The 16,109-nt window shown below is 43.1% G+C and overlaps 1 protein-coding gene across 4 annotated transcripts in view; it reads left to right on the top strand.

Moving 5' to 3' along the window:
- LOC129724965 (aminopeptidase N-like) overlaps window positions 1–2,595 on the top strand; it is a 78,776-nt gene extending 76,181 nt beyond the window's left edge. For all 4 annotated transcript variants that reach the window (XM_055680285.1, XM_055680295.1, XM_055680306.1 and 1 more), the window contains 3 exons: window positions 294–1,528; window positions 1,593–1,736; window positions 1,789–2,595. In XM_055680285.1, the coding sequence (XP_055536260.1) occupies window positions 294–1,528; window positions 1,593–1,736; window positions 1,789–2,044 (1,635 nt within the window). In that variant the 3' untranslated portion in view covers window positions 2,045–2,595. The remainder of the gene's footprint in view (window positions 1–293; window positions 1,529–1,592; window positions 1,737–1,788) is intronic.
- Window positions 2,596–16,109: the final 13,514 nt, after the last annotated feature.

A 16,109-nucleotide genomic window follows, 5' to 3' on the forward strand; every position in this document is an offset into this window, starting at 1 on the left:
TAACTTTTGTTATTCTTGAAAGTAATTGTTTTCGTTTGTTTAACCAAAACAGATCAGGTGGTCCAAATCTTACAAAACACGAGCAATAAATATATCGATATGACTATTTACATATTAAAAAGTTAGGGATTAGCGAAAGTTCCGCTTATTTTGGTTTAGCGTTTAGCGATTATCGAGCTATATTTTCCGGTTAGCGACTTAGCGATTAGCGTCGCTAAATTTTCGGTTAGCGGTGCCCACCACTGATTAAAACACATTCAAAGAAATAAGTTTTAGCGGTGTTCTAATTTTAGGCCGAGAAAAAATGGCGCATTTTCGAGTCCTTCGTGCAGAACGAGCTGCAGAAAGCTTTTGAGAAGGATTCCGACCGCAACTCGCATCCGATTTCGTTCCCAGTGAATAGGGAATCGGACATTCGCCGGATCTTTGATCCCATTTCCTACTCGAAGGGGGCTTCCATCATCAGAATGATGAACAGTTTCTTGGGTCAGAATGCTTTCAAGAATGGTATAACGGAATACCTGAAAAAGTATCAGTATGACAACGCCGAGCAGGAAGATCTGTGGGAAATTTTGACCAAACATGGTCACATGGCTAACACTCTTCCACACGACCTAGATGTTAAGCAGATTATGGACACGTGGACTCTTCAGGCTGGTTATCCGGTGGTGACAGCCGAGAGAATCGGTGAAAAGTCTATCAGAATATCCCAGCAACGCTACATGCTTCCAACGAAAAATCTAACCGATGGAACACGGTGGTACGTTCCGATTACAATAGTCACGGAATCAGATTCAAAAGATATTGTGCCAACGCTTTGGCTCAGCTTCGATAACTCCTCAATCGAGCTGGAAATCGATGCGGAACGGGATGACTACTTCTATTTGAACGCCGATCGGACCGGTTACTACCGGGTAAATTACGACTACAGCTCATGGAAAAAACTGACGAACAAGTTTCCCCAACTGCCTCCGCTAACGAGATCCCAACTGGTAGATGACGCCTTCAACTTGGCCCGTTCGGAATTCATTCAGTACGACATCCCGTTAACGTTGATAATAATCGTATCCCGATATCCTTTCGATATCCCAGCCTGGTCTTCCCTAAGCAAAGGATTAATCTTCCTGAACGACATGCTGGTGCGGGAACCAGCCTACGAGAGCTTCCTAGCGGTGATGAGATCGGTGCTGCGCAAGTCACTGGAGGAGTTGGGATTCGAGGACCACCCGGAGGATGACCATCTGCAGATGATGCATCGGGAGCGGATCGTCGGGTTGGCGTGTAAGTTTGGAATCGACAAGTGTTCTGTCAGTGCGCAGACCCTTTTCCGCCGCTGGATGACCGACTTCAGGGACAATAAGATTCCACCCAATCTGAAGCAGGTGATCTACTGTACCTCGATAAGGGACGGAGGAGTGCCGGAGTGGAGCTTCGCGTATAAACGCTATCAGGAAACGGATTCCGCGTCGGAGAAGGAATTGATTCTGAATGCGCTCGGTTGCACGGTTAAACCGTGGTTGCTGTCCAAGTGAGTATTGCTACTTTCAGCAGGGACCTGTTTTAATTATTCACCACTGATTTTTTTTCTTCAGATATTTGAACATGACCTTAGATCCGTCCTCGGGAATACTAAAACAAGACGGTGCCAGGGCCTTCCAATCCGTCGCGAAGAACTACGCCGGCAACGAAATGGCGTTCAATTTCCTGTATGAAAACATCGAAAAAATTACCAACTAGTAAGTAAACTTGAATCTCAGCAAATCCACAATTAAAATTTAAAATCCACAGCTTCGGTGACGGCTTTTCGACGCTAGCAAAAATGATAGACTCCGTGACGTGTCTGATGAACAAGAAGCACCACAAGGAGCAGTTCGATCGGTTCGAGCGTAAGGCCCGCAAGCTGGGCCTCCGGACGGTGGAGAAGAGCATCAACCTAGCGCAGGAGCAAATTTCTAACAACATTTACTGGCGATCCCGGTCGTACTACAAGCTGCACGAGTTTCTAACGCAACTGATTCAGGACTTGCACATGAACATGTACTAAAGTGGGGCCGTTCCCTTCGATCGATCCTAATAGAGAGTAGCCTCGCAAATTACATTGTATAAAAAAAAGATGTTCCAATTCTCAACTTTTCCACTCGAATCGAAGCTAGGCAGGAAAGACAACGAATAGAGCTTATCGATAGATAGATAGAAAGGCACGAGAATGGATTGTTTGGCTGTGCAAATCAAAGGTTTATTTTTTAGAGTCGGCCCCCCACACACACGCATGTGAAGCTACCGCTTATGTTGTTCCTTGAAACTGCAACGTTGAAATATGTTACTATCAGTATTTATTTAATTCATCTATTAACTTATGTGAAGAACGAAAACCATCGTGAACGTCAACGGAAAACAGTCTGCTAGTATGTAAAAGAAAAAAAAAACAACAATTTCTCAAAGAAATAGATAAGGAAGATGTTTGCCATATTTTTGTTGCAGCTCTAGTTAAATAAAATAGGTATTTAAAATAACGTGTTAAGAAAATGCCCGCCAATTTAGGAAGAGAAATGTAAATGTTCTAAGCACCGAAATTAAACGATCATTCAAAAAGCATATTCTTCAGCTCTTTTTATTCAATTCCTAAAAGACAGTAACAAAACCTTCTTGGTTCAGGAACTTGCGGTTCGGATATTGACTCGGACCTTTATCTAGGTGCGGCTTAGCTTGCGCTCGAAACTGTCAATCGTGTATCACGCACGATATAGCAGAACCCTACTCCCAAGCTGCGGAGGAACACGAGCAACCGCTCGAGGACGGCTGATGCAGGCTTCGTACAGCTATCGAGGAGACCGCAACGGCGAGCCACCAATCGGAAGAAACGACTGGTATGACGTGGATTGCGAGGCAGCGGTGAATGAGAAGAATCGGACCTGGACGATATACCTGAGCAGGTCAACGAGGGAGAACAAGGCCAAGCACATACGGGCACGGAAGGACGCGGCCACGATTCTCAGACGAAAGAAGCGCCCTCGAGAGAGAATCGTGAACATCAGGAGCTAGAGTTGGTTCAGTTGTTCAGCTTCTGGGTTTCGCGGATGATTTTAACGTCATAATACGTAACCCTGAGTTAGTGGAGGAAACCTACGCCTGACTGAAAATCAAAGGCAGACGAATCGGAATGCGGATCCATGAAAAACAACATCAGCCTCCCAACACAAGTCCCTGTAGACGTGCTTACTTTTTACTTCGGAAGATAATTCGTTCGAGTGCGACGACGCATGAAGTTGACGCTGCACAAAACCCTGATAAAACCAGTAGTCCTCTACGGAGTCGAGATAACAACGTTTCTCGCGAAAGACTTGAACGCCCTTAGAGTTTACGAATGGAAGGTGCTGCGGACTATCCGGTGGAGTGCAGACGGACGACGAAGAATGGTGAAGGCAAATGAATTATACGATGCACGCGCTGCTCGGAGATAGCTCCTTTGCACATCAGACGAAAGTTAACAGAACAGATAACCTTGCGAAATTGCGACCAGTTCGGAAGTGACTTGAAGTTGGGGAGACACCAAGGGAACTGGCGAAACACTGCACAAGCCTCGCCTAGCGATTTCTATACTTTTATCCTTTCCTATACGGTCATAAATCACATTTCTTCATTCGAGCCTCGTTAGGTACTCCAGCAAAATATAAGCAATTATAATTGCCTGGAGAAATGTGTTATAAGCTTCTTTTAAAGTTTAGCGTGACGAAAAAGTCAGGCAGAGATGGGAGAGAGTCAGAATAAACCCACTACTTACTTATACTTATGACCAATCGTTAGTCAAAGCGGACTCTGTAACCATGAAGCTGCGAGCTTCCCTATATTTTTTGGCACAAAATCAAAAGATAAAAATTTCAATCCAATGCAAAAAAGTGACTGATCTGAGGGTAAATTTTTGTCTTTTATGGAATTAATCCCTTACTTACTTTACTTTTATGGCGCTGCTCCGACATCCTCGTCGACAGCACACATCCAGCGCGTCCGGTTCTCTACTAAATATTATCTTTGCCGGTCGCTCATCCGCCATCCGTGCTACATGGCCAGCCCACTGTAACCTGTCGTGTTTCATCAGCTTAACAATATCAGCGTGTTTGTATACTTCGTACAGCTCGTGATTCATGCGCCTGCACCACACCCCATTTTCTAGTTTACCTCCGAGTATTGATCGCAGGATTCTACGCTCGAAGACCCCAAACGCTCGTCGATCGGCCTTCTTCCACGTCCCCGATTCATGTCCGTAGAGCGCCACCGGGAGGATCAGGGTCCTACAGAGCGAAAATTTCGTACGGATCTGTAGGCCACGGGACCTAAACTGGCTATGAAATCCGTAATAAGTCCTATTCGCCGCCGCAATCCGCCTCTTCACCTCGCGGCTCACCTCGTTGTCACATGACACGAGAGTACCAAGATGAACAAATTCGTCGACCACTTCGAAAGTATCCCCATCCATCTTTCGCAGAACCAACACCCACAGAACTACCGCGCTCTCTGCCAGCTACTCCTTTGTTTGGCAGTATTTATGGTGAGTCCAATTCTCGCAGCTTCGCTTTTGAGAGCCGTGCTTTACGGTTAACACCAATTATATCAATATCGTCCGCGAAGCCCAGAAGCATGTGAGACTTAGTGATGATGGTGCCGCTCCTCTGCACACCTGCCCTTCGTATTGCACCTTCCAAAGCTACCAAACCTACAGCAAGCTCGAGGGCCCGTCACCTTGCTTCAGACCATCCAACGTCACAAACGCGTCCGAAAATTCGCTCGCTGTTCTGACGCATGATGTGAAACCGTCAAGCGTCGCACGTAACAGTTTAATTAGTTTTGTTGGGAAACCATGTTCCAGCATTATTTGCCAAAGCTCGTTGCGTCTCACTGTGTCGTACGCCGGCCTCAAGTCAAAAACAGATGATGCGTCTGCAAGTTGTGTTCTCGAAACTTGTCGAGAATCTGTCTCAAGGTAAACATTTGGTCCGTTGTAGATAGCCTCACTTGGAAAACCGCCTTGGTATTCTCCAATAAAGGCTTCCTGCAACGGCCTCAGTCGTTGGAACAGGATACGGGAGAGAATTTTGTAAGCGGAATTGAGGAGGGTTATGCCTCGATAATTACTACAGTCGAGCCTATGTCCCTTCTTGTAAATAGGGCATATGAATCCTTCCAACCGTAGGTAGTTGTTCTTCAGACCATACCCTCAGGATAATCTGGTGAATTCCACTACACAGCCGCTCGCTCCCGAATTTGAATAGTTCGGCCGGTAAGCCGTCCTTCCCAGTGGCTTTGTGGTTCTTCAGCTCTTTGCAAGCATTCTTCACCTCGTTTAATGTTGGTGGGTCCACAGCTTGTCGGTTTTCCCCAATTTCTATCCTGTTCCCCTCGACGACTCTCCTACCTTCCTCACCGTTCAACACCACTTCGAAATGTTGCTTCCAACGCCTGGCCACCTGCGATTTATCGGTAATCAGGTTCCCCTCCCTGTCATTGCACATGGCAGGTACTGGCACGGTCCGGTTCCTGATTCCGTTTATCGATTATAGAAGCTCCGCGTGTCGTGCCGGGTTAACCAATTTTCCGCCTCTGCGAGAACGCGATCGCAGTGCACACGTTTCTTACGGGGATGAAGCCTCTTTTAGGCAACTCTTGCCTCCCGGTATTTCCCCCGCATGTGACGCGTTACACAATTAGCTGCTACTAACGTGTTGGTGTAGGCTCGGTTTTTCTCCTCCGTCACCTCTAGATACTCAGCATCGAACCACCCACTACGCGTGGTTCTCGCGCTGTTTCGCTTTCCGCATCATGGATGTGCTTCCACTATTCGTTCGGGTCCACTCCAGCTGGTTCAACGATCCGTCTAGCAACTTTCCGAGTATACTCTGCAGCAACTCGTTCCACTGGTAACCTCTGGATGTCCAAACGTATCTTCCTCGCCGATCTCGATTTAAATACGTTGGACAACCGGACGCAAATCTTGCCTACACCACGAGTCGATGTTTGGCCCTCGAAAGGACCGCACATCTATGACGTCCGAAAAGTGCCGGTGGTCGATCTGGGAGCAGGTCTCTCCATTGGGGTGTTTCCAGGTGTGCTTCCGAATGTTCAGACGTGCAAAATGGGTTCTACAGATGGCCTTTCCCCTGGCCGCGGAGAAGTTCACTAACCTCAGGCCGTTGTCGTTGGTGGTAGAGTGAAGGCTTTCCCCGCCAATAACGGGACGAAAGAACTCCTCTCGTCCGACTTGTGCGTTTGTATCTCCGATGACGATCATTATATCGTACTGTGGACACTCTCCATACGTTTTCTCAAGAATCTCATTGAACTCCTCCTTTACGTCATCGGTTTTATCGTTTGTCGGCGCGTACACGTTGATAAGGCTGTAATTGAAGAATCTGCCCTTGATCCTCAATACGCATAGACTGTCATTAATAGGCCTCCACCTAATAACACGCTTCATTAGGTTTCCAAGTAGCACGAAACCGACGCTCCGTCCCGCTCTGATACTTAAAGGAAGTGCCCGAAGTCGGATCAACCGCCCGGAATTCACGTTCTCCGGTTTTAGGCTAACGCACTTGTATGGCTGCTACCTTCACTTTTGCCTTCCATAGCTCTCTGGCCAAGATGCCCGCGCGTGCCGGTTCGCGAAGAGTCCTAACATTCCAAGTTTCCAATCGTTGTCCTTTTTCGTTTGCCTAGGTCTATACCGATTGTTCCGATTCGTATCACTCTCTGGATTGTTCGTCGTAAGTTTATTTCAGCATGCTGCCTTACTAGGGCTGCGATGCCTAGTCTCGCGACGGGGCTACCGTCTTGGGTGTTACTGGCGAGACACCGCGTTCATAGTTCAGCCGTCCGCTCCGGATCAGTCGCTGTTTGAGGCGCCCCTAACCTGGGGAACAGACGCTCACACAAGCTTCTCTCCAAGGAGAACAACTCCCCCTTTCCTGTCAGTATACGACCAAGTAGTATCCCAAGGCTCGTATCCCAGTCGGTACCACGTGGAGATAGGGATAGGAGTTGCTGGGCATTATGCTTTGGATCACACTGGGGCCTATTTCATGCCAACTAGTACGGGTGTACTGCTGGTAGGCATTGCCCAGCCGTTTACCAACCAATTGATCCCTAATTGAAAAAAAAAATTAAAGGTTCAAGGCTTGTCAGCGTCAACAGCAAAAAATATTAAAACTCATCAGCCAACAATTTAACAACAACAACAAAAAAGCACAAAATATGACGTGTTATGGATGACCAAACGGTTGAGCACCGATCAAAGCAAGCTACGACGGCGAATAGACGTGAAAAAGTCTGATTATTTGTTGTTTCCGGAATCTGCTTCGACATTTCGTGTGCCAGAAGGACAATTTTCGAGTCATTCAAAAACAAGAAATGGAAACATAGCCCATTTATTTCTAGTATCGAAGTGGATGCTGCGACGTTCGAAATACTATTGAAGATGGATAAAGTCATAATTGGGTGAGAAAAATGCAGAGAGTTTGAAGCAATCAGTGTCTTGAGGTGTTACAAATGCTGGGCACAAGAATGCAAGGAAAATACGTGTTTTCTATGTTGTATCTTTTTACGAGTCTATCGAATGTTGATCTGACTACGAAAAATGGGTTAACTGTGATAAAATAAATCGAAAAACAAAACTAGATATTAATAATCAGTTGGATATATGAGCCGTTGAGAGCAAAAGTGGTACATGTGCCATTTTTGCACTTTTTGGGTTTTTTGCATAAATTGATGCAGGACGCAGTAATGTACTAGTATGTCCAAGAAAAACCGAGATCTGACAACCTCAACCAAAGTTCTAGCCAAAACAATTTTTGGTAATTAACGTAATCACCATTTTGTTGAGAGCAAAAAGGATACATGTCCAGTCTGTGCATGTTAGATGAATTGTAAGTCGAGGATCTTAGGATATAAAACAATCATGTCTTCAGCAAAGTTGGTCAAGTGATTGAGTACTTTCAGATGAAGATCTGTCTGCTTTGGCAATTTCTCACTACGTGGCGCTAGTGTTTCACCTATTTCAGTATCAAATCGTATGCTGTTACCAAATACATATACACTAGCACATGTACCACTTTTGCTCTCAACGGCTCATATGGCACTCGGATTTAGCTATGATTGTACTTTTTATAAGGAGAATGTTAAGAATGCGACTGTTGAAGAAAACTGTTTTAGCACGTCCAGTGAACAGTTAGTATTCTAATAATTTTGGTGTCATCAGTTTGTGTAAAATTCATAGCTGTAGCTCTGCTAGGTACAAGGGCTCCGGATAATTGACTGGCTTGACGGTGAGTGCAAACAGTTAGTCGAGGAGAAGCACGTAGCAAGGGTGAGAATGCTGCAACACCGTACGAGAGCGAACGTGAAACGATACCGACAGGCAAGGAACAGCCAAAACTCAGTCCTTTGACAGAAGAGGCGCTAGCAAGTAGACCGAGATCGCGTAGCGATGGCAGATCTGTACCAAACTAACGACACTTAAAAAGTTCTACGGGAAGCTAAACAGCTCCCGCTAAGGTTACGTGCCGCAAGCCGATATGTGCAAGAGCTTGGACGGCAACCTCCTTGCGGACGAGTGTGAGGTGATTAAAAGCAGCACTACGATGAGCACCTTAATGGCGATGTAGCAGAGGACGACAACGGAATAGATCTCCGACAGAATTCCATCCCCTGGCCTCTAGGAGGTTAGAGAGGAGATCGACCGTATGAAAACCAACAAAACCGCTGGAGCTGACCAACTCTCCAGCGAGCTGTTGAAACACGGTGGTGAATCACTGACTAAGGCGCTGCACTGGGTTATTGTGGAGGAGGTAGTACCGGAGGAGTAGATGGAGGGTACAGTGTGTCCCATCTACAAAAAAGCGTCAAGTTGGGTTGCTGCAACTATCGTGCAATCACGATGACGGAGACGTATATCAGACTGAAGGCTGAAGCCGGACGAATTGGACTGGCCAGGAACGCATCGAAGACCAGAAGAAGACAGTATCAATCACTCACCACGAATTCATATTAGCGGTGATAAAATCGAGTTGGTAGACGGGTTCGTGTACCTGGGCTCATTGGTGCCTGCTGACAACAACACCAGAAGAGAAATTCGTCGACGCCGTATGGCAGGAAATCGTGGATCTACTTTGGACTCCGGAGGACGCTCCGCTAGTATAAAATCCGCCACCGCTCAAAGTTAACCATCCACAAAACACTGATCAGACCGGTAGTCCTCTAAGGCCACGAAGCGACCCGGACCAAGCTCGTGGAAGACCAACGCGCCCTTGGGGTTTTCGAACCGAAGATGCTGCAAACCATCTGTGGTGGAGTGCAGATGGAAGATGGATCATGACGGAGGCGGATGGACCATGAGTTACATCTGTTGCTGAGAGAACCACTCATCGTTCAAACGGCGGAAATCGGGAGACTACGGTGGGCTGTGCATATCGTAAGAATGTAGGACGACAACCCGGTGAAAATGGCGCAGCGAGCAAGGTGGCTCGATCAAGTGAAAGACGGCCCGCACGGCCTCCGCAGACGACATGACTGGCGACCTGCAGCCATGGACCGAATTGAATGGAGACGACTTCTTCGAACAGCAAGGAAAACTTCGGTCTGGAGCTCACTGGTAAGGTAAGCAAGGCGCTGTCTAACTCTTCTACTACGCAACTACGAATTTTTCTTTTGGTTTCTCCTGATTGTTGATCAACCAGGTTATCCGATCTGATCAGTTGAGATATATTCCACGTCGAAATCAAATCCGATTAGCGTGAAGAGCCCATCTCTGGAGACGATCTGCTGAATGGAGTGAATGTCCGTTCTTGGATCCGAACACCTTTAGAAGCGGTTGACGATCGATTCGAAGTATCCAGAGGCAAACACCAGACCGAGTTTTGCTTTCTCCTTTTGCCTGCAGCTTTGCTCGGATGCCGTCAGTGTTCTGGAAGCGTGAGCGATGGTTTTAAGTCGTGCATCTGGAAACTGATGGACGACGACGATATCCAAAGCAGGGCTGTAATGAGATAGCAGCAGGGATTAAGGCACTTTCTTGATATTACCGAAAGATTTTTAGCATTGCTGACTCGAGACAAATTCAGTAGCGTAGCTAGGGGGGTGCGGTCCACACCAGGCCCACCACTCAAAGGGGCCTCAAAATCTTGCGAACACCGAACTGGTCAACATGCCCATCTGAACTCAACCTCATGTATTTGTACTCGCCACTCTGCCCTAGTGATCCACACATGATTTAACATGATTTGTGATTCGACTGACGCCGAAGTTGAATGTTTTCCGATCGCAGAAAACTTTCGATTCAACGTGGAAACACGTAACAAAGGAGCATTTTTTTGCGATGCTGAAAACGCTGTCTAGGGTATTTGTTTAATTATTCATCTCATTAGGCCGACGTCCACGAAGAATGCATGGAGTAAACACCAGATTTACAAGAAATCGTTTTCTTGGTTAGATGATCGAAATAAATGAGCAGTGTAGATGCCCGACTATAATAACAAATTCAGAGATTTTAGGTAAGTTTTTGAGGATTCTACTTCATGAGATATTTAAAGTGAACAAATAAGAATCCATTCCATGGATTATTTGATTGGTTTAGTTAGAAAATATGCGTTTTTGAGTTTTCGTTTTATAATTATGGGCTGAGATGAATAATGGAACAGTTCCCCTATCTGTGTTGCTGTGTTTCTAACATAAAACTACGCGAGGGAAATAATCCTCGTTCGCGCTCGACTATATTATTTCTCATTTTGCCATTTAAAAAGCACGTAACTTGAGTATCTAAATTAACCTCATTTTCGATCTTGCGGAAAACAGAATAAATAAGTATAAAAAACTAATTTTTTTGTTTCTCTCAATTTCTTTCATAAAAGAAAAAACAGCCCAGTCATTTTCATTGGCGACCCACATTTTTGCTACCGCACCAGGCCCACCAAACCATAGCTACGCCACTGGACAAATTGGTAGTCTTCTTTCAGCAAATTGTCTAAAGGTCGTCGCAATTGGTCTGATAAACTTGTCGGAAAAGTCAACGGTTTCCAGCAATTATCTGCCATGGCTGATATCAGCAGGAGGTAACATGTGGGTGATAGCGCTGATTTTAGCTCGATTTGGCTGAATACCGTTAGAACTCACAATATGACCAATGAACTTGATTGGCTCAAATTGTATTTTTCCAACCGTAGATTAAGGCCAAACTTTTAGAGTTGGTTGAGGAGAGCGTTTAGGATAGGGGTCCGCTTCTGTTGAAGTGTGGACAATGCTGTCGTCCAGGAAAGACTCTATTCCTTTTATTTCATCGATCAGGCACTGAACAGACCTCGATGCGTGTTGATAGTCATGGGATTCCAGAATAGCGTTCAACCCGGTCGAATAATCACCGAATTTTCACCTTCAAATTGTCTTCTCCGAATACGACGATTGTCTTCGTCCGAATACGACGATCGGTGCTGCCTATTCGGTAACATCGACTGGAGTAGTGATCTCAAGCTACTGTAACAACTGGACCAGGATGTTTTTGAAAACTTCGGGGTGTCGACTTGAGTATCGGTTATAACAATCAAGATTGAAATTAATTTTTTATTTACTCGATTATGAACGACGCCGAGTGGCCTATTCCACAGATCGAGTTCTTAGATGAAGTAATCTTCTTCCACATTTGATGATGTCTGATCCACAATTCAGCAGTAGGTTCACCGATTTGCCATTGATGAGCTCAGTGGCTTATTTTCGGTTACTGCGATTCCACTGCGCTGACGGAAGAAATGTAGTTGAATTGAGATTCATGTTTGCTTTTTCTCTTCTTCTGCCTGTAAAACTTTGCTGAGTCGGATGCGGATTCTGGCTTCGTTTACTTGTTAAAACATCTACAACATCTACAAAACGACAATCCTTGACAAATGGCACCTCATAGCACCACATTAACAACACGGTGTCCAAGGAGATGTCTTCTCACTTGATTGTTGAAAACCAGGATGCTTCTGTTTTGGTTGCAAAACTACCTGAACAGACGAAAATCGTTGATTCTTCTCCACCAGTTCCGTGTCATGTTTGAGATTCGACAGGCGCTGGCAATCGGTGCTTAAACTCCCAAGATTGACCGTTGCCGCTGTGTCTGCTTCCCCAAAAGTAATGCATATTACACGCCTATATCTCGCATACATGAAGGACCAACCATCATCTGTATGCGTAGAAGGAATGACACCAACCAGTATAAGAATGCTTCTCGCATCCGAAGGACTGCCGACATCTCCAGAACAACTCCAACGCGTCTTTATTGAAGTCCATCAGCAACATGGACTCACGCCAGCCGAAGCAGTAGCCGACCTTCAATCATATCGTCATTTTTTATCAAATGAACGCACGCACCGTCTTCAACAACTTCGCGAAAGTGTAAATAAATTTAGTACAAATTTTCGCAAGTAAGGACGCCCTCTTCTGAGGCAGAACCATTATATTTAAACATAAGTAATAACTTGACTAACACTTCTTCGCTTCCTTGACAGAATGCGACTGAAATTCTTATCTATTGTCAGAATTTCAATCGCATGAAAAGCCCAAGCAAAATGAAAGAAATTCAACAAAATCTATTGTCGTCATCTTTTAAAATAATTTTAGGAACTGAAAGTAGCTGGGACGAAAGCGTAAGAAGCGAAGAAGTATTTGGAAACAATTACAATGTATTCCGGCACGATCGGAATTTGTCTGCCAGTCAAAAAAAGTCAGGCGGTGGAGTCCTCATTGCCATTAATGTAGACTTTACTTCTGAAGAAATAATATCCGACAAATATAAAGAATTTGAACACGTATGGGCCAAAGCATTTATTGCTGGCGAAGAACATATCTTCTGTTCCGTGTACTTTCCACCGGAACATGCTCATAATCATTCGTATGAATTATTTTTCAAAACTCTAGAATCTATTATGTCTAACATGAAACCAGAAGTAAAACTGCATGTCTATGGCGACTTCAACCAACGTAATGCAGACTTCATTGTAGACATTGAAAATGAATCTATCTTACTCCCAGTCGTAGGCGAAAACGAAACACTGCAGTATCTTTTTGGCAAATCCTCAGAACTCGGTCTATATCAAATCAATCATGTCAAAAACAAACAAAATGCTTATTTAGACCTATTATTCACAAACTGCACTGAAGACTTCTGTGTAGATGCATCATTGACTCCCATCTGAAAAAATGAAGCATTCCACACAGCAATTGAATATTCAATAGTAATGAATAACACTTCGTACCTCAGCGACTGCGAGTACGAGGATGTACCGGAATACCACAAAACTGACTCCGAACAAGTCAAACGTAGACTTCGCATAATAAATTGGCGTAGTATAATTTGTAAAGAAGGAAATGTCAACGAAGAAGTAACAAAATGTTATGAAATAATTAATCAAATTATATCAGAAAATGTACCTCTAAAGAAAAGAAGACGAACGAACACCAACAAATATCCAGTGTGGTTTAATCCACAATTGAAGAACCTAAAAAATAGAAAACAAAAAGCACATAAAATATACAAAAAAGACAACAATATCGAAAATCTTCAAAATGACCAAGAAATTTGCTGTTAACTTGACGCAGCCATTAAAATTGCACATGAAGAACATAATCGTAAAATCGAACATCAAATCAAGTCTTGCCCTAAGAACTTCTTTAATTACGTAAAAACCAAACTAAAAAGTAACAACTTTCCATCACGAATGCATCTTGACAGTAATGTAGGACAAACTAGTAATGAAATATGTAGTCTTTTTGCCACTTTTTTTCAAGAAATTTACACCACATATGAAGAAACAGATTGCGACCGCGAATACTTCTCGTAGTTTCCTGAATTTTCGAATTCTTTATCTGTCAATCAAATATCTGAATTCGAAATTCAAAACGCACTTAAAAATTTAGACGCTACGAAAGGTCCTGGACCTGACAGAATAGCTCCAATTTTTCTCAAAAACTTGGCAGAAGAACTATCTACACCCTTACAACACCTTTTTAACATGTCCCTGAAGAATGGAATTTTCCCAGAACTCTGGAAAACTTCATATTTAGTGCCAATCTTCAAATCTGGCGCTAAATCTGACATTCGTAATTATCGTGGAATTGCCATCATTTCATGCATTCCAAAATTTTTTGAATCTATAATTAATGACAAAATTTTTAAACAAGTAAAACACTAAATTACAACTCAACAGCACGGCTTTTACAAAGGCCGATCAACTACCACAAATCTTTTGGAATTCATAACTTTCACTCTGACTGTAATGGACAACGGTAACCACGTAGAAACTCTTTATACGGACTTTAGCAAGGCATTTGACAGAATCGACATACCATTATTACTCTTCAAGATCGAAAAATACGGAACTGAAACAAAATTTTTGGAATGGCTGCAGTCATACTTAACAAAACGAACACAAATAGTCCGCTTTCAAAATTCCTTTTCAAACCCAATAGAAGTAACTTCTGGGGTTGCTCAAGGTTCTCACCTGGGCCCTCTTCTTTTTATATTATATGTAAATGACATTTCTTTCTTCTTAAGTCAATACATGTGCTTGTATATGCTGATGACATGAAGCTCTTTATAGAAATAACCAATGCAGAAGACTTCGAAATATTCCAGAATGAAATTAATGTATTCTACACTTGGTGCAACAAAAGCCAATTACAACTCAACATTAAAAAATGTAATTCAATAGCCTTTAGCAGAAAAACAGTAACACCACCAACAAACATTTTCTTAGGAAACCAACCAGTAGAAAAATGCAAAATCGTTAGGGACCTAGGCGTAATCTTAGACTCCAAACTTACATTCATAGAACATTATAATACAATTATCAACAAAGCAAATAGTATGCTGGGCTTTATAAAACGCTTCGGCCACAATTTTCAAGACTCATATACAATCAAACTATTATATATCACATACGTCCGACCAATTCTGGAATATTGTAGCATTGTATGGAATCCCTATATTGCCACACATGAAGAACGCATTGAACAGTCCAAAAACAATTTCTTTTGTACGCGCTTCGTAAGCTAAATTGGACATCATTTCCCTTACCATCATATGAAGCACGCTGCATGCTTATAGACATACAAGCACTTAAAGAACGCCGCGATCTTTCAATGCTTTATTTTATCAATGACATTATTTCTCAACGCGTGCAGTCTACTCAATTATTATCACAACTAAATTTTTATGCACCCAGTCGTCAATTAGGAAATCGTAAAATATTTTCGGAAAATTCTCACAGAACAAACTACTCAAAAAATGGCCCAATAAATCGCATGATGCGTCACTATAATCAGCACTGCGAAAATATCGACATCACCATGGGCAGAAATCAAATAAAAAAAAACGACTAACTACTGGAAATAATGTATAGAATATAAGAAAACATTGTATTATTATAACTGTAGTCTACATTTGCTTGATGAAATAAATAAATAAATAAATAAATAAATAAATTTTGACAATAATCTGGTTCGAACATCTGCTTCTTTGAATGATTGAAGGCAACAAACGAAAATGAGACTCTTGAACTATATATTCAAGATTTAAAACCCTATGCTCCATTTCTAGTTTAAATTTCGGTTCGTATATCGGATTTATTTTTGATTTCTCTATCAATTTTTGATTTTTCTATCTCGTGTATCGAATTTCAGGTCTCGTAACTTGAATAGAACTTACCACTGTCCTGAATTTCGTGTGACGGATGATTTGGTTATATTTCGGAATCGCCAATGTCAGGATTTAAGGTCGCGAAGTTCGAAACACGAGATTGAAAATATGGAAGTAAAATGTTCTATTTGACGGCTATTTCACTCGCAAACAAAACGTATTTCAATATTGTCAAAGAAAACTCCTGTAAAGAGTTCTTTTTTGACCTTTAAAAGTGCTTCAAAGGTGTTTTTTTTTTTTTTTTGAGATCGACTTGAACTGTCCTACGGTCGCATTTTACCAACAGCTCGAGGCTTAGTCTTAGACTACCGAGAGATATTAAAATTTTGTTTTTCGCTTTCAACAGGCAATCTTTTTAAAAGACTACCTGTTGAAAGGCGAAGTAATAATTTGTTTT

Source organism: Wyeomyia smithii, chromosome 1, assembly GCF_029784165.1.
Source record: "Wyeomyia smithii strain HCP4-BCI-WySm-NY-G18 chromosome 1, ASM2978416v1, whole genome shotgun sequence".
In the NCBI taxonomy this organism is placed as follows: domain Eukaryota; kingdom Metazoa; phylum Arthropoda; class Insecta; order Diptera; family Culicidae; genus Wyeomyia; species Wyeomyia smithii.